General features: G+C 32.3%; 1 protein-coding gene across 4 annotated transcripts in view; it reads left to right on the top strand.

Moving 5' to 3' along the window:
• The window catches only part of LOC128229208 (zwei Ig domain protein zig-8-like), a 177,156-nt gene extending 156,523 nt beyond the window's left edge, over nt 1-20,633 (top strand). For all 4 annotated transcript variants that reach the window (XM_052940957.1, XM_052940958.1, XM_052940956.1 and 1 more), the window contains exons 2-7: nt 11,873-12,015; nt 14,443-14,653; nt 16,759-16,809; nt 17,369-17,401; nt 17,650-17,940; nt 19,026-20,633. In XM_052940957.1, the coding sequence (XP_052796917.1) occupies nt 11,873-12,015; nt 14,443-14,653; nt 16,759-16,809; nt 17,369-17,401; nt 17,650-17,940; nt 19,026-19,165 (869 nt within the window). In that variant the 3' untranslated portion in view covers nt 19,166-20,633. The remainder of the gene's footprint in view (nt 1-11,872; nt 12,016-14,442; nt 14,654-16,758; nt 16,810-17,368; nt 17,402-17,649; nt 17,941-19,025) is intronic.
• Nucleotides 20,634-20,833: the final 200 nt, after the last annotated feature.

Genomic DNA, 20,833 nt, shown 5'->3' with positions numbered 1-20,833 from the left:
AAACAATTTAAAAGGTGTTTATCTCGTTTTACCTAATGGATATATTGAAACAGAACATATCTTAATTCAATGTGTATTTGTTATCAACTATATGACGAAAAGTCTGGATTACGGTAAACATGGAAAAATATTGTGTCCTTTAAAATGATGGTTAATAGATGTATAATAAATAATTGTCAATACATATTAATTTAGAAGTCAATACAAATTGTACAATGTACTCGTCCGAAAAGAGAAATATATAGGTATTCGTCAGTCCTATTCGGTCTTTGGTTACAATATTCCGGCAAATTAAACACTTATGGATAACAAATATATCCAGAGTTATCGATCACACATCATTTAATCGAAAGTGACATGTTGTAGGAAAAGGTCAATGTAAGATCAACAAAGACATCGGAGAAGCTCCAGCAATCTGTCTTGGAAATCCATCACAACAATAATTCCGTATGACAATCACGGTGATCAGTCCCGTCTATATTGCTTATATCATGATTCTTCTTGATTGCGAAAGTAAGAACTGATAAATCATCGAGTTGTATGTAACACTCATGCTTCAAGAGTCGGTTACACAGCATATAATAGACACGTTTAAACCGGTAGAGTGTCTAAAATATTTGGAACAATGTCGTCAAATTGCAAAGTATAAAACATTTATGCATCTGAGCATAAGTTCTTAAATGAGAAAGATTTGGAATATGATATAGTTAGTGGTGTCAATATTCTGAAGAAATAGGATCGATTGCATTGTAGTAATGATATAAATTTATAGCAGATAATTATATATCGGGAACAATGTTTGCTTGCTATGTAGTTAAGACATGCAGGAAATAATACTTTATATTTAACTGTAATTTACAATGCTATCCTTAAGGTTGGATAATATTCTGCAGATTTACTCGCACATAGCTTCAGTTCTATATCTAAGCACGTGCCTGATCTCTAATTTAGGTAAGTGGGCATTTACGTGTTGTATGTTCGTTATTATTGTTTTTGAAAAATAGTTTCACTGCAGACGTCTATGAAACCGTTTCAATGTTGAACTATTGAACATTTATCTATTGTGACACTCCGGAATTAATTCCGGAATTATATGTGGTCTCTGCGTAATACTGTTAACAAGAAAAATATACTTTATATGTATTTGCGACAATAATACCCTCTTTTATCCCTGAATCATTTATTGAAATATCTTGAAAAAATGGATCGGATAGTTGTGTGTTTTATAAAGAGTTGCTCAGTTTTATCTTTCTGATGAGTTCAATATCAAATAGTGACAATTGTTTCTCCTTAATATAAAGCCATTCATTGACTTACCATCGCACTAATCAAACATATTACTTACTATTGTATCTAGAGAAATGAGAACATCAATGTCAAAAATGTTCAAATCATTAAAATTGTATTCGTTTTTGATAAAACGCTTGATAATTTTAATGTTGTTTTTTGCATATTGAAGGAAGCGTGAGGTTTGTATCAGAATTTTTAAATGAACCAAGGTTATGCCAGACTGACTTAAACATTGATGAGGATATTCCCTACAATCAAATAGCAAAGTCGTACGTGGGTTCTGTGGTTAAAAATCCGGATGAGTGAATAATTGTTATGCCGTACATTTACCCACGAAACATGTTGTGCAAATCATTTTGCTATCCCAGCAGTATACCATTGAATCAAAAAATGGGTAAAAACTAAATGGGATGCACTCAGTCTGCCTGTTGTCTACACTGCCGGATAAAAGAAGCTTACAATTTATAACGGGAAACAGGATGGGAGGAAATGATTTCTCCGAAAAATGAATTATTGGCCATCGGTTCTTTATTATCTAATATGAGCTCCGCTGTTAACTTTGTCGATATGTACAAATGACCTCTCTTATGTCCTGAAGAGCATTTTCCGCAAACAGCTATATTGTCACTATGTCTATTTTGTTAAAGAATCAGATGGTGGTTGATTGTTATGTGCCTAACAAACTGTTCCTGACAATATACTCTAGAACAGTTATTCATTACTAATTATTATTCGTGAATACCCTTTCCTCTTCAATACCTTTAGAGCTTTGCGTTCTTTTAGGTTTTCCCGTCAATTTCTACATAAAAAGAAAAGAAGTAAGATGGGTGTAAGCAAACTTTTCGATTCTTTCGCTATCTATCTTTACTGGTAAGGGAGATAATTAATTCATCAAATTCATTTACACAAGATATGTGTTTAATTAAGATCAAACTAAGCCAAATCAAAACTTTTAATTTTATACAATGCAAATGAATACAAAATCAAACAAATTAAACATTACAATAAATTGTATATAATATGATATGGACGGACGTGTAATAACAAGTTTTACATATTACAAATAACAAATAATTATTATTATTAGAATGTAATTTATAATTAACGAAATGAAAGTGAGAAACAGTGAGTAAACATCCTGTACAATGTTCAATATTAACCCTATCCTTGTTTGGGCACCCTGTAAACAATCTTTTTGAACAATTATATATTTAATTATCAACATTACGGTTTTTATAACGTATATGCCGATTATGATTTGGGTGTTCTAGAGAGCATATGAATATTTCTTCATCCAGACCGAATATTAAATGTGAGAAACCTTTAAACACCATGATTATTAAAACATGCAATCACTCAAGATGTTTTTAAAAATACTGAGAAAAATGTTTTCCGGGATGACCTTCCGAATTGCTTGATTAAAAACACGGACAATCTTTCATATTGGGTAGAAGTCAGTCGTCGGCGTACTGTTTTCTTTAATCTTGCTTATTTACGTCTACCTGATTTTAGAGTCATCAAAGCATTTTGACACACTAATTGAAGCTTATTTATTATTGACTATACTACTATACTAAGTAGGATATTGTCATAGTGACGACTACATAAAAGATAAAAAATATGTACATCTTTACGCAAACGTTCGCTTCGCTCGATGTGCCGTAAGCTTGATGGTACACTTAGTTCTTGGAACTTCTAATCTGATTGTGGATATACCAAAACACTGTTTAATTCCTATAAATAAGTTTAAATTTAGTTCACAATGATATTCAAATTAATATTCAAATTAATGAAATAAATAAAGGCAGCTCCATATATCGTACACAAAAATGTTATGGAGTGCAGTTTTCACTACCAACCAAGCAGAATGAAACTAGTGAAACAGACAACGGGTGTAATTATATGTTAATCTGGAAGACACTAGCAACAGGCGTCCTGTTTGTCTACATATTTCCCTGAAGGATAAGATCTAACAGGTATAACAGCAAGTGTGGAAGAAAATACTTTCCATGAGACCAACGATTCGCAGGGAATATCTCGAAATATATACGAGCTTATTACGACACTACTGTCATCCTCGTGTCTATGTAAATGCTCCTGACTGCTATACCAATTTCTAACGTACAAGAGCAGGAAAAGTTTAACTAAATCGCGTGGATTCTATACAGGTTCTTGAAACTTCTATTCTGTAGTTTAAGCTTGATATTTGTATCTAAATTAAATAAATCAGTTTGTTCTTAAACACAAACTCGAGCAATAATTTGATTTCAAATAACCGCAGGGACGTATCAAGTCAGTGTTGCCGTTTTTTTCTATAAAATAACGTCTTTTTCAAGAATGGCATTTTCTATGAAGAGATGTGGTGATACTGGTTTTATCAAAATGCTCAATCCTTTCGATATTCTAAGTGTGTACTGTTGTGTGCTGTGCAATATCCTTTCATTCTGGTTTAGGCAAAGTCTTAGATCCTCATGTACTGCATATATGCCGTGCAATCCATTTTTCATACAACAATGTTCATACGAAAACATTCCCGCTTTAATCAAAATAACTATAATTATACCAATAGGGGTGTGTTTTAAAATGCAAATTAATGCATTTCATCCAGACTGAACAAATATGCATTTAGGAGTTAAAGTTTAACATCTGATATCATAGTATGGTTGATCAATTTAATATAATGGATACCCCTTGTTTAAAGATGGTCTCAGACTATTTTAATTCAAAGAGCAGAGTGTAATAAAAACCAAATCAGATCAGCGACGATTGTCACAAAAGAATAAGAAAATGATATCGCCTGTTGTACCTTAGTATGTTTTTATGATTTAGTCAAACGTTAATATCACATAATAATGCTACATAATATACATTATCTTAAAAAACTACAGCATGTATATACACATGGGAACTACATTGGAGTGTATACAAGCAGTACTTTAAAGGTATATAGTTAACTATAGTCCGACAGATAATGAGTGAAAACACATTAATATAAAATTCTGATAATCTAGTTACAAGTAAACCAATAAAAACATAACGTATTGGTAAGGTAGGCTGACCGATTGTAATTGGATGTTAGTGTCTACAATGCTCGGTCTTGTAAATTATATTCAATGATTTATTGTGTAACAGAACTAATAAAGATACCGAGATTAGCAGATGAGGCTGGTAATATATTATCTTTTTGTTCAAGCGTGTACCGATCTGCTCGTGCTTCGTTGTCAGCTGACAGCTTTGGCAACTGTCAATAAGAAGAAATATAGCCAAGCCCCTCAGTTCTAACGGAAACCAGATGCCCTTTGAAATGTAGGTTCTTAAAGAAGCATCAACCTTAATTAATTTATTAGATTACATCAGTTACAGAACGTAACGAGGTTTACTAAGTACCGTATTCATATCTAGAAAAAAAATCTAGTTGTGTTGATAAATATGTTGCGTCAATTTGCATGACAAATTTCACATACAAGAAACCTTGGTTCTACAGATTATGAAACCCATAGTTAATAGTTAATAATTAAGTTTCATATACATTATATAATATGGAATGATTGAGATAGTTAACGCTGTCTCTTCTTAACTTGAGAAAAGTAAGTTGTCCATTGCGTGAAATATTTTCAGGCTTATAGGAAATATCTTTAATCCGCAATGTAAAGTAAAATATAAGTTTATTTACAAACATTATTACTTTGGATGAAATAAGGAGCAGGCTTCGAGCAATACTTTGTAAATTATTAGGAAGCAATGACAGGATAATTCGATGTATAATAACGAGAACAGACGGTGCCTTTTGAGCCTTCCCTTACGTTGCCTTTATTGTTTGGTAGATGTGTTCGGACATGTTTATGAAATACTTTTTCAAGGTTTGTGTTACAGTGTTAGTAATCAATTAGAACGTTCATTACATTCTGTAATGATTTTTTTACTAACAAACTTTCCGCTCTGTGTTATTTTTGTCTACAAATGGAGTACTATTGAATCGCTTATGATAATTTTGAATTGCGTTTTATTTTTTCCGAAAACAATAGTTGAGCAATAAAATTTATATAGATTACAAAAGGGATACGAAAACATTTAAAACGAAAGGGCTGAATACCTTCATTTGAGATTTATTGTAAACGTTATTGAAAAAGTTCTTTCATTCTATATACTAGGGATTGAAAATCGGACCAAAGTCATAATCGATCATCGAAAATAATCGGACGAGCCATTTCGATCAATTATCGATTATATTATCGAAACGGAAAAAGTGAATATATTACAAATATATCGAAAACTATATTGTTGTGTACCTATATGTCTTTAAAAGAATAAACATATTACGATCAGTTATGTTTATATGCTGTTTTGTTATACATTCCAGGTTACAGTTGATAATTTAGTAAAATGTTTTTAGGAGATAACTTAATTCTAAATTAATTGAGAATAAAAACTTGATTTTTCCACACTACAAGTATATACCAGACAGTAGTTTTATATTTATTAAAAAGATCAACCATAAACTGATGAATTATTTACATAATTATCAGCATTTTCATCACATTTAAACAGATATTACATAAGTTGGAACAAAAATGTAGTACAAAATGTATTTACATGTAGCATTTTAAAATAATGTTGCAATCTTTTACATGAAATACTTATCAATTATCATGTTGAAATGAATTTAATATTTTTCTAGCAAGATATAACATGGGGAAATGCTGAATAAATAATCATTTTTACTTGATAACATTTTTTATGTTTGATATTACAATGAAGATTATTTTTTACTTTAAAAAGACACGTTCGTCCATGGGAGCTGACATTTTGAAAGTGATGTTGCGAGAGTAAGCTCCTCTGATTTCTAATTGCCGTATAACCCCGTATAAGTCCGTACCGTTTCCCGTTTTAAAGAAATCAGTACATACACAACACGGTTACCTTCCTTTGCCGTACATTACCGATAATAGTTTATGGAATAATGAAATCGATTATCACCGACCTAGGACACAAATAGTCGACTTTCGACAAAACTCTATCATCGTTTTATCCCTACCATATACAACGTTAACGACTTAACATTTATATATTTCTTTGATGTGAAAGACTGCCAATTATGAGATGCTTCATTTAACCTAGAGACCATATCATAGTTATTTATTATTACTATTACTATAACTATTTATTATTATTATTATTATTATTATTATTATTATTATTATTATTATTATTATTATTATTACTATTATTACTATTATTATAAGTAGTAAAAATAGTAGAAGTAGTAGTAGAGTTGGTAGTAATAGTAGTAGTAGTAGTAGTAGTAGTGGTAGTGGTAGTGGTAGTGGTAGTAGTAGTAGTAGAACTTTTATTATTATTATTTTTATTATTATAACTATTATTAATATTCAAGCCGACCTACACCAACAAAACAAGTACTTGATATTCAGTATTTAGAAGTGAAGTGATATGGTTAGTCAGAGATGAGTCTCGTTTCATTATAATTTTGTAAGTTTATTTGAGTGGCCATCGTACTTAATGGATTATTCATACAAAGACGTCTGAACTTCGTCCATCAAGTGTTTCCAGATACGTTGAAAAATCCTAAGTATCCCTTGAGTATAGTTTTGTCTAAAAAAAAAGAAAACAGGCCGATGAAGATTTCTTGCTAAGGCCACTTAACGATTCCAACTGTCAGACTTTATACTGGAAACATTTTGACATACCACAAAACGTCGCCGAGAATCTGAACCCATATCCATAACTTACTGCAAGAAATACAGACATTTGTTCTTTCTCACTTTCTGGGTTTAAAACAAAGAAATGAGTTTATACGAAACCTGCAACCATATCTTCAAACAACGCATGTTAACCGAATTAGGTTCTCATTCCAAATAAGGGCATGACAATAAGGTATCAATATCGTTTGGGGCTTTCATAATGAAATAGTTTAAATTCAAAAAGATTTTCAATAAAATAATGAAAAACAGTGGGCTAAATTCAATTCCTGGCTGCAAAACGCAAATATCTTTCTTAAAATTGTTGCAATTTATTTCTACTTCTTGCACTAAACGATTCCAACTGTCAGTATTCATACTGGAAACAGTCTGACATACCATAAAACGTCGCCGAGAATCTGAACCCTTATCGATAACTTGTTGGAAGAAATACAGACATATGAGCTTTTTACATTTTGTGGATCTTAAACAAAGAAATGAGAAAATACGAAATCTGCAACCATATCTTCAAACATCGCATGCCAACTGAATTAGGTTCTCTTTCAAAATTGTGGCAAGGTAATAAGGTATGTATATTGTAGATGGTACAATTAGTTTGTGTTCATGGACAATTTACAGATAACCCAGATAAAAACCAAAATAAAACGAAGCACAGAGTCGTTCCAAACTCACTGTGCTCATAATGCTCTGCTACATATTGTTTTATCACTTTTTTGATAGACATTAAGAGTCATACGTTCTACGGAATTGCTCGGTGTAATTGTTATCTTGTTGTATTTAGAGAACATAAACAAATACACGTTATATTACAGTAAATGTAAGAGAACAACTATTTTGTCTTGAGTAAATGAAGCTATGCATTGATTACGACTTGAACATTTACTCGCATCTTTGCGTGGCCTGGTTTAGTATGTCTGAACAAAAAAATGAAGAAGGTGTTTATGAAACATTTTATATGTTTTTGTTTGTTCATATTGAACTTTGTCAAAAGACAGTAAACCTTAAATTATGCTTAGAGATATTTAAGTTTCTTTACGAATGCAGCTCATCTTCTTTTGCTTAATAAACTGTCTACGAGAAGGAAATGTTTTATTACCGCTTTAGGGAATACTGTCATGATGCAAATTTTGTCGATGCAATTTACCGAAAATTAATGAAAAATAAGACGCAAACGACAATTGTACTGACGGAAGACATTAAAGCAATCATGGTTTCAAACTCCAGAATGTTATATAAATAGTGCCGATCTAGAGATTCATTATTGCGATCGCACCTCAGATATCTTTTTGTTGTAAGTTGACATAGTATTTAACGTACTGATCTTCACGTCGGTTCGTTTTACAACACAGAAGTTTGACAAGTTTTCACTGAAATAATAACACTACTTAACTTTGCTAAGTCTCATTTATAACCTGCACATAGCAACAGTTTAATAAAAAAAGGTTTCTCGCCTGAAAAAAAGTTAACCGAATAGTATATTTCAAAAATAAAATGAAAGAGCCGGTGTTACAATTGGGATCTTTAGGAATAAGACCTCCAATTAAGATAGCTTTGCCTTATCTCTATTAGTTATTAGCCATAATATGAACTTTTAATGTCTGGTGACCATAAACACTGTTAGTATTTAAACGAGTATTGTTGTTATGTAATATAAATGACCAAATGTATTTACGTATAGTTATAAGTTATTGCAGTATATAGTTTTGCTTTTTATTTTGACTGAAATCGTTCTTGAAAAAAAACTATTATGCGTCTTTGAAGTCAAAGTATTTAGATTATGATAATATTTTTGTTATATTTATATGCATTTCTATATGCATTTAAACCGTTTTAATTAATATCAAAACAATAGTGGGCCACAAAACATCTAAAATTCACATGGGTTCCTTTATAGAGTGTATAAACTATGATTATCAATATTATGACACAAACGTTTAAACAAGAAGTATAGTAACAGATACATAAATCGACACATAGATGATTAACAAACGTGCGATGTTCATAAACAGATACTTGTCATGCAATAAGAATAGGTGAAAAATGAGTGTCGTTGTCGAAACAATGGAATAGTAACACTAAGAAATACAACAATAGTATATGATGAAAAAAGAAATCACTCACATAATACCTGTAAATATTATAAATCGATCGAAATAAATGACATCAAACATATTAAATTATTCAGTAACATAGAGAAACTCGATCCAAATTAATAATGCAGGTGCACAGAAAACATTAATTGTTATAAAGCTTACACGTACAAAACACGATCAAAATAAATAATACAGATACATACAGACATCATTCAAAATAAAATATACAGGTTCATACAAAACATCGATCGAGAAACATGATAAATTCTCAGGTAAATACAAACAGTTAATTGAAATAAATGATACGGAAATACAAATCATCGATCGAAATAAATTATTCGGACACCAAATATAAGGGTGCACAAATCATGCATTTGCTCATCAGTGTTTCTTTAATCGGCTTTCAGTGTACTTCAAAATATAATTCAATTGAAAAGAAAGAGTCTTCTAGACAGAAAAATGATCGGATGTGTGAAAACTATACATATCAGTTTACTTGCAACATAATGGAAAAGTAAAAACGTAATTTGAAGCATGTGACATGTGAGATCGTTTATTCAAATTTAAACTGATGCGTTCTATTGTCTTTCAATATAGCCATTGTCAAAATATGATAAAAACAACTTGTCGTATACTCTTATTCGGTATATTCGTCCTCTGTAAAATAATTGAATAAATGGAAATGAAAATGGCGACACACATCCCCGATGCAAGCAAATTCATATTAGATCTTTCAACGGGAAACAAAAACAAATTGTTTACATTATCCAGCGTCATGCCGACTGGAGTAAACTACATGCAAATGCTACTGGCATTAGCAAATTACACTTAAACATTGCTGGTAGACCAGCGAGTATATAGCTTAGAAGATTATTTGTAAAATGGGCAAAAGACTGTATAGCGTATAATCCAAACAGCTAGTTGAATTCATTCTGTTACGCCTACAGTGGTGCTACGCCTAAATCTAACTGCTAACAGATTGGCGCTAAGCGTTCGACAAGCCATATTTTTAGTCAAAAATGTGATTAATATTTTATCAGTTGGTCTTCAGAGGGTGTGTATCACGTCGTGCTATTCACGTGGAATCATATCGCACGATACGCGTAGCATTTTTGCGAACATGGCACTGCCTGTTTTTATTACCGCTGTAAAATTGTTGACTTATATCAAATATCATATTGCATACATTTTCTAGAAACGAAATGAATTATCCAGATGGTCATTTCTTAATAAACCTTTTGTTGTGTTCATTTTCGACACATCTCATTTTATAATGTATTTTATGAACGGTCCCATCAAAAACTAACTATAGCAAGATTTGCTAGTTTTGTATAATTACACTGACAGTTCAAGACACAGATATCCATTTGAGGTTCATCGAACATTCGGCCAAATTTGGATATAATAAACCCATATACTAGCAGTCAATAGGTTGTCAGCCGAGCCGCAGACTCGAACTTAGAGGTAAGGCCAACTCAGTTTCGAATGAAACCAGCCTAAAATGAAATATTTTAGCAGAAAAATTGTACTTCATCTGCATAATGATCACTTTAATCAAACGCATTATTCCAAAATTATACTCCACTGTCTTTCAGGCAGTAATCATACCCTCACCAATTTAAAACTACCACAATATAATAGATGACTGCGACATAATTTTACACCTAATCCTTTGCCACAGGCAAAAAGAGCCCTGTTTAAACTGAATATATTTATTGTTGCTATTATAATTGAAGATATCTTAACATGAAATAATATTTTATTATTATTACATTCATAAACAAAATTGATAAATAACACAACACAGCACTATGCACTCTTAACGACCAAACTTATAGCGTATTTCCTAATAATGATAACAATACTGCATCATCAAAAATTTTAAAACATATGCATAATTACCAATCATAGGCACAAAAAAAATGCCGAAAAAACTTTAATTGCAAGAAAAAAGTTGTACTTCTTTATAATACTGAAATGATCTTGTGTTTGATCAACAGGAATGCTGTAGTATGCGAGTCTCTGTACTTGTGTATTGTCAAGCACAATTTTGTTTGTGGTCACCAAGCCGTACAAGTTGATTTTTCCCGGGTGCAGTTTTCCCGATACAACCAAAACACTATTGCATAACATCGTGCAAGCGGGAGTAATTTAAATAATGTTGTTATAACTTTTTCTTAGTTTAAGCTATAAATCCATACCCTGCAACCAAGCAATGTGGCTCGTTGTACAAATACCCTTCTTCTTTATGTTTTTGGGTGTTGAAAGACAAAACATAAATTTCAAATCGAAAAAAGTTGAAATTGTGGTGGCTATTATAACAGTCCGTAGCATGTATTTTGTTTCGGTCGACTTCTTTCATCCTAAGTTTGCTATATGCACTGTCAGATATAATAAGGTACTTTGTACAAACGGTAATTTTGAAAGGAAAATATAACTGCAAAATAGCCTTGAACTATTTATATATAAAAACACATTTACATTATATTATTATTTATCAATTGCGATACAGAGTGCATTTAGTATAGTAGTACCGATTCTGTTCAAGAAAGTTACTACTCAAGAGCCGTTGTGATTTCATAGTCGCTATCATTTAAATGAATTTGCAGAAATTGCCTGAGGTAATATTGAATGTGATAACAACATTACATTTGTTTATAAAATACTTAACCAATGACAGTTTAGATGCATATAACGCCATTTTGAACAAATGAAATGTACGTTGACGTTTAAATAGATATTTTATTTAGTATTAATATTTGTTTATTTCAGTTACCGTTTGTACAGCAGCTATAGACTACGTAGATGACTACGAAGGTCCAACCTATTTTATTCCTCAACCGAACAACGTAACTTTTAAGCCAGGCCAAACGGCACTCCTTAGGTGTTCCGTCGAAAATCTTGGCAAAAAATATGTGAGTAAATGTTATTTTTTTTGTAGTCGTAAAACAAACATCGTGTATAAGCTATATCTATTAATTTAATCTGATTGCAATCCCACCTTGTAAAACACTGAGTTTTTCAAAAACATATCCGGTGTTACCACTCAAATCGCCAAGCCCTCAGGTGGTCAATGGGGTCCAATGGAATTTATAGCAACGTTTTCCCAGCCAGCCCCTTATTGCAATGAATGTTATTTCTATACAACCACAGCCTTAAATACACATTTAAAGGCACATAATCGCTCTGAACTCTCCACAGTGTTCTATCAAAATACAATTGACTTTTTGTTCCTTTTGCAGCGGCACTAGGTACATCAATTTATTGTTTATGAATCATTACTCTTCTTCGATTTTAAGAACCAATTTTTTTTTCTCAATTTCGGGGAATTTGCCTGGCTGGAAAAGAGCCTTAGTGCATATGCTGCTGTTAGTGCAACTATGCAAATTGCACTATTTTGACTACATTTCCAACACGTATTAATAGTATATAGATAATATATCTTGAATATATCGAGAAGGTAGAAAGCTAAGATATTAAGAATACCGCATAACTTCGTAAGTCTACAAGACTTCAATTTGGTCGTTATTTTTCTCCAGTGTCCAGATCCACCCTTCGTATTTGCTCTTTAGACTTTTGATTTTTTTCTGCACAAATCGTGTAAAATTCAAATAAACAGACCTGCTGATTAATAGTAAAGATGTCTTCCTGTCGTGCAAGGAACACCCCAAGGAACGCTGTTACTTTTTATCCAGAGCGATCACGGTTTTAGAGGATTGCTACAGCATACAAAAACATCAGCTCGATCGATCAAGATCTAGTTTGAATTATTTATTTCACCTCATATTAAACAGGCTCAAGTTAAATATGCATAGCATTTCATATAAAAAATAAGTATTGTCTGAAATAAGGTGATATTAAAGTCATAATCTAACCTTCATACTAGCCCGAAATTCATTCTGGGTCGGAAGCGTGAGTAAACCACTTTCGTTATCAATATATGATCTTTAACATTTGGTCCACAGGTCTTAGTTAATATATGTCTTTATGATCCAAACAAATGTTTTTAATTCAAAACAAAAACATATATTAGTTTAAGAAAAAGTCGAAAGGAGACAATCAGAAACGCCAGTATCAAAATAAAACAAACATTTTGAACATATTTCATTCAAGGAAAGGCGTCTTTAAAAGAAAAATCTACTCTATCTTGTAAATCTTGTTTAATACTGCAAACTATATCAATAGTTATAACAAACTACAGAAACCAGTCCGGTAGTCGAACGTTTAAACATAAACACCATATAATGCAAAGCAAAGAGTCAATGTATAATATGCGATTACTCCCAATTGGCTTTGTATTCAATTGAAAAAAACATTTCAGATAGTCAAGATGAGTTTGTCTTAAAGTGCTTTTGCAGGCAGAGTTAAACAAATCTAAGAACCATTCTACCTCTCAATATAGTACTATTTGCAGTTTGTAATTCGATAGTACGTGCTGATATAATTTTTGTGTATAAAAATGTTTGAACACGAAAAAATGAAAATGACAACCTACATTGTCGAAAATAAAAATCTTGAAACGTACTTTTGTTAGTAAAACCCTCAAAGTCAATGTAACTTAGCTTATCTTTAATATATAGTATGTACCAAAACATTAATTATACTATAGATAAAACATCACAGGGTTGAGAGTGGTCTAATGATATTGGTCATCTACAATATCGTGGGTTCCACACCCAGCAGGAGATCGTTTCTAAAAAGATCACCGACAATAGGTTTTTACTCAGAAAACTGTCTTCAGTGTGATGTATATCAGCGTATTCCAGTAGTTTTATTTATTTTACTTACAGTCGAGCTTAAAAATCAATTGTTATACATTATATATTTTAACTGGATTATTGTTAACATTTTAATTGACTTATGTTTTGAAATTTCTTGACATTAATTTTTACCTCTCCTCGTAGAATCAATCGATCATTCTGAGACCTCGATTCGATTAACAAATGCAAATCGATATCAGTGTTCAGGTTTTCTTGATATGTGTAGTCGTAACGAATGCCCCTAGCTTTATAAATGCAATTGAAGGCAATTCCTCGTATATTATTGTTTGAAAACATCAGTCGAACAGTTGGCAGGCGTCATGGGTATTCAAAAACAACTGTTGACTGGTTTATCGACCCCGTAATTATTCTACAATTAACTTTGCAGATACCTGCATTTCACACTAATTGCGTATTAGTTTGTTGTTTAGATTATCAAAAACCTTTGATTACGATAATAAAACTTATTTACTACCGAGCGAAGACACTGCAAATGTTTCATTTTTCGAGTATGATGTTTTTGTTTAACACAAGAGCATGCGGCCCGAAAACGTACAAATGTCTAATTCATTTGTGTTTCAGATTGTGTGGCGGAAAGCCGCTGAGCCCCATCCGATATCAGTTGGAACTGTAATATACTCACCAGACACACGTTACACCGTCCAGTTTTCCCCGGAGAGACGCGAGTACAATCTCCAGATCCGCGGCCTCACCAACACAGACTCAGGCGTGTACGAGTGCCAGGTTAGCTCACGGGAGAAACTCGTGAGACACGTGCTGCTCAGAGTAGAAGGTCAGTTGTATATCAACAGAAACAGAGAACTCTGATTGTCACGCCTTGTTGTTTAAGCAATGAATGTTCTAGCATGTTGATCTGCTTTCTGTCTCTATTCTCGGGCGCGCCATGTTTACGGTCAAATTGGTATGAACTTGTCGCTATATTATGTTTTAAAGTTGCTATTTAAAATCAAACCTGTGTTCAGAGTTTCCAAAGGCTATCTTTGTACAAGTACATATTGCATATATACAAACGACAAATAACAGTTACATAACACACAGGATGAAAGCAAAGGGCATTGTCAAGACGGTTTTGCGGTGTTTTCGTTGAATGTATATGTATTTTTATCTCAATTTTTCGAACCTTCTTAATACCTAGTAGACTAACGAAGACTATTTTAAAGCGACAGTCCGCAAATCGGGCAAATTAGCCATGAAAAAAAAAAAAAAAAATCATCTATGTGTTGATAAGCATTCCTGACTGACGAATCCAAAAAAAATTTGGTTCAAATCGACCTAGAAATGAGTTTTTCGTGTCATTTTCAATATCTCTTCTTAACTATCGGCCCCCGAGAGTTAACGGTTATATAAATAGAAAAAACAGTGGGATTCCAAAGTTCTTGCGCATGCGCAGGGCGATACTATTTCCCGGTCTCTCCTCGTAAAATCTGGTCTCATCCGGTCTCATAATTCCCGGTTCATAACTTATGGCCCCAGGCAACGGATTGTGTTGCTGATGTTTATAACACGATTTTGACAATCTTATTTGTTTTTATATGTAACAAAATGGTATAAAATATATAAACATTATGTCTTAATTTATGCAATTTGTTATAGGTATACACTATTTATGCAATTCGTGTTAAAGGTGTAGAGAAAGATGCGATGCAGTACAAATGCTCATGTTTTTTGCATAAAAGATTGAGGACGGCTAGAGTATGAAGTAACTTAGAATTGCACCTTTTAAATTATGTTATGTTATGTTATTGTTCTTCCTTTTATGTTTACCCCCCCCCCCCGACATAAAAATTTTTAAGCATAAATGATTACAATTGAAAAATTCCATGTTTGCATATCCGACTCATATCTGATTTACATGTAGTCAAGCATTGTTATTTTTTTGTATTACTATTATCAATAGTATACTTATAACTGAATTTAATATGAAAAAAAAACACACACTCAATGTGTTTGTTATTCATGACATTAATTTCAGTACATGTGCATATTTCATGTTTTTATCTTTGCCTAAATTTATTTTATGTTTTATTGATATAAAATTTGAAATAAATAGTGACATAATTATCATCAAATATCTAATGTTTTAATCAACTGTAATCTTTTGTAATCCTATTACCCCCCGCGGTCATTAACACCTTTTTGATCACGCCCGATAGCTACTATAAAACAGAGACCGGAGGAGACCGGGACCGGATGAGACCGGGACCGGGAAATAGTATCGCCCCCAAGAGTAGTCGGAAAAACCGTAGACCTACTTTCTCTTTTGCCGTCTGAAAATAGCAACTTTCGGCAATTTTCAATTTGTTAAATCTAAGTTATTAAAGCGATTTTTTAAAAAATAATTGCGGTTCAGTCGGTCTGAAACAATGTGGAACTTATTAAAAACTTTTGAAATACGGTTACTTTTGCGGACTGTCGCTTTAACTATCCAAAATACATAGTTAAGTTTTTGATTTTAATAAATCAAAATGGTTTATTTTGAATATCACAAAAAAGCTATTTAAGGTATTTGAACTTTTAAACAAGTAAATATTACACAAATTAAAGACAAAACTACTGAGCTTTCCTTAATGCTGTTGAAGTTTCGAGAAATTGGACATTTTTATGCAAAAGTGCCTGTAAACATACAATTCCTGAATTAACTGATTTGTTGACAGCCTCCCTACTCGTATTAGTTGGTTTATGCACGTTTCAGTTTAACATGGAGCAAACTGTTTTTGGCATTTGGTTTTCGCCATGTGGGACCACTTCGCTCTGGCATAAACTATCGGGAGATTCAGGTTCAGGATGTATATATGTTTGAATGACGTGTAACTGTTTTAATTTAAACCAGCAAAGTAATGTCTCATTCGAGTGCTAAATTTTCTTCTTCTTTTCCAGGGCGTCCAAACAATTTGCCTTCTAAGTCACAAATATCTAGAGACTCGGATGGTATGCACTTGAATTTTCTTTTTATGCAACATTCACAGAATGATATTCATTATGTTAATGCTATATCTGTCTGCAAATCATGATATCGGTATTCTGATTGAAATCCAGAAATTCTGTTTTTGTTAAGAGTACTATATTCTCGGAAAAGTAAGTTATTTTTCAAAATCTTTCTCAACTGATTTCACCAAGTTATAGCCATGCAAAATGGTTTTACTTAGTAGGAGACTTATTCTCTATTAGATAACATTGATAAAGATGTTTGGTAAAAAAACGAAATATGGAGGAAAAACGAACTTAGGTAATTAATTAATTAATTAGTTTTTTAAAGGCTGCTCAACTGTTTTTTTTTATTTCATTTCTATGACCTTGTAAAGAAAGTTAGCAAAGACAAATTGATTTCATTAATATAAGATTAATCATAGAAGGATCATAATGAATCCTTTCTATTAACACTATACACAGGACTTAAATAGACGTGGACCTGAAAATTAGTTTATAATATAGATACGCGTGTTTTATCAGATGCATTGTAATATATTAAAATGTTTATTTGTTTTAGATCCAGCAATGAATCCGTCATACGTCATGCCAGGTATGCTTCCAACCTCATGTCGAAATATAAAAACTATTTATTTTATTCTTAATGAAAGCCTTTACTGATCTAAATACGCACACACTATATACATTTTAGGCAATAGTTTATCCCACTGTACTCTTTTCATGAAAGGTCAAAAAATTAGATTAGTCCACAACGTTATGAGCATGACTTGCCTTAAACCTTGAACTAACGCTAGATAATAATAATATAATGTGAATAACGATTTAACTCTTTGTTTTCAGAAATATTCCTTTCAGGCAAAGAATACGTCAACAGTGGCGAGACAATTTATCTCGTTTGTAACGTGACAGGAAATACAGATATCCCTCAAGATGTTGATTGGTTTAAAAATGGCCATTTGTTACGGTCACATGTCTCAAAGAAAATAAAAATAGTTAAAGTGACTTCTATGGCTAAACGGAAGTTGGACAGTGTTCTAGAAATTCGGGATAGTAAAATAGAAGATTCTGGAATGTATATTTGTAGAAATTCAGAAATACTCATAGCCAGTCAAAAGGTCACAGTTTTAAATGGTAAGATTCATTATTGTAAATATAAGCACAATTAATTATGGCATTATTATCATAATTAAAGACTTTAACATAGCAAAAATCATTTTCATTACATCTATTGAGTAACAACAACTTTGGCGGGATATAAAACGTCTCAACAGATTAAATACAACTTCTTTTGTTGAAAAAAAACTCGCATCTCTGTGATTCAATTGTCAATGACATTAATTACCAAACAGGCTTAGTTGACTCTCGAGAGTTTAACAATACACAATAATGACTGACCTTGAATTTTGCGGTAAAAGGGGCGCAACATGGTGTTTGCAACTTTGGAAATGCGGCTCCTCCCCTTACACCAAATGATATGTTTTTTATTATGCTCTGGTAAGGGGGTTTGGGCAATATTTTATACTATAAAGGTGATTTTGTTTTTTCTCCGATATACATACAAATACATCTTATGACAACTCTCTTTATCCGATAGTGAAATCGGTTATAAAGATGTGTATCTCAATGATATGCAGGAAAAGACTTACCATTTTAGAGTGAATGACTGTACGTCCGTCAATCTGTCTGTCACACTTTCGTGTGCCTTCGGTATATCGTAAAACTGTAAAAGGATAAATTGTTCACGAAATTGGGATGACGTATATAAACACTTTTAACAGACACAAGTGCAAGGTCAAGGTAACAGTAAAGTGCCAAACCCGATTCATTGAGTTCATGTCTGGTCTTAATCACCTAAGCCCCTAAAATGAATTTCGTGAAACTAGAGTCAATGTTCAACACGTCGAGTCGAAGTGTAGAACGCACATTGCACGCGAATGGCTCAAGGTCAATGTCAAAGGATCGAGACATATACTCCGTTATTGCTCTGTTTCTTCTGAAACGTGGGTCGAATGTTCACCACATCGACACAACATCCACTATCCAATTGATATTTCCCTTGGTTCAATGCATGAAACAGGCTTAGACAAGCATGTGGTGAAAAATTTCCAATAATATTTGATAAGTAAACATGTCAAACGGAATAGTGCTTTAGTGTGTAGTAGTCGTATTAGTTGTGTTTATTCATTTCTTTAAAATGACATGTACACTCATTTCAGAGGAGAAGTCAAATACGGGTAAACGAGGCACAGCAGCGGAGGCGAAGAGTGGTCAAATGTGCAATAAACAGTGGTGGACACTTTTCCTTGCAGTGTTTCTTTCCATGGTTGTCACAGATGTTTTTCTCTACCTCAGATGACATCAGTTGTGACGTCACATTGACGCTTTCAAGTGCAATATACATTCCAAATATTTACATGTTCTCGGCACTCATCCATCTTTATGTAAAGTCATTATTTATTTATACCATTAATCATTTCTATGATGTCTTACTTTTTGCTAAACTTCAAACGACGTTTCTCATTTCAAAGTGTTAATTGCCAAATATTGACACATTTTATAAAGAACAAGCCTTGATTTATTTGTCTTAAGTATGAAACACTTCTATTGCACAATGTATGCTTTTTATCGCCACATGGTAATGCCTAATATTTAGTTGTTTCACAAAGGGATTTGATCATGTAATGTCAACACGACGAGGTATACCATACCATGTTGTCAAAACTATGTCGACGTGTTTTCTAATTAGCTGGATATGTAGACCTGTTCATTTATTTACTTGATACTTGTTGACCTTTTTACTAGATTTTTCGACTTAGTTTCTATCGACAAATTAGGTTACACACATTTAAGAATACATATTAAAGAACGAATTCTGTGTATCCATACATGGTGTTAACTGAAGTCCCTGAAAGTAGGCATACATGTACTTCCATATGTATAGTTTTTTTTAAAAATTGTGTTATTTATTATAGATATTTGAACCTCATCTTTGCTTACACCACTTTTTTATATTCCAAAGGGATGCATTTGATTGTGTCTAAATATCAGGTACATTTGTGTCCGTTTATCTTACATGAATATGAATATAATAAATTATATTTTTAAATACAAATAAACCAAAAAGTTGAATATAAATGATTAAGATGAGTTTAATTACTTAGCTTTAGAAAATGGAATATCTTATTGAAACGAGTTTTATTTGGCTTGGTTGATTTTGTGTTGGCTACAGATCGAATATATTAATGATGTCATCATGTTGTATCGTCGATTTCTGATATGTCGACTTGACGAGATAAATCCCGACTATAAATATGATTAAAATAGCATCGAATTTTCCGGGTTTTTTTTACTGGATACGAGGACTTACTTTTTGTGTTGACAAAGTTATGAACGCGTTATGTTGACTTTATTTACAATGAAATATATATGGTATGATCTCCTTTTTCATTTAGTTCAAGCAACATACCCAGTTCATAAGTGCACTAGTCAACAACAAAATGAGAAAATGTCATGATATCATCACTCGTCAGATCGATATATAACAAATCGACAAGACAACATAATCATATCATAAGTAAACACGACGAACGCTTCCAAATTTTACAAACGAATGAAGAATTTAAGATCAGTTCGGAATAAAACATGTCGATTTTTTGCGATCTAAAAATGGCTGATCTATCAAATCACTGTACATGTAAAGAAAAATACCTTTGACATTTCTGTAAAACGCTTATGTTCGCTAAATTTATTGTTTGCAGGTATTGTTTTTTTACTACTTATTGTAAAACAAATGATGAAAATGAAAAATAAAGGAAAAAAATCTTGTCTATTTAGTTTTTCACACCAGTCTTAAACACCAGTAGCATCTTATATAGTGTTTAAAACTTCCGAGTGATATACTTTTGCAATTTAATATATGAAGTTTTACGCAGAGTCTGATAAACCGCCATGAAGAGGACATTTAACTCATTTTAACTCTGGTTCATATGTAAGTTATGCATTGTATATCTAATGAATAAAATTC

Source organism: Mya arenaria, chromosome 3, assembly GCF_026914265.1.
Source record: "Mya arenaria isolate MELC-2E11 chromosome 3, ASM2691426v1".
Taxonomy (NCBI): Eukaryota; Metazoa; Mollusca; class Bivalvia; order Myida; family Myidae; genus Mya; species Mya arenaria.
This window is presented reverse-complemented; position numbering and strand designations above follow the sequence as displayed.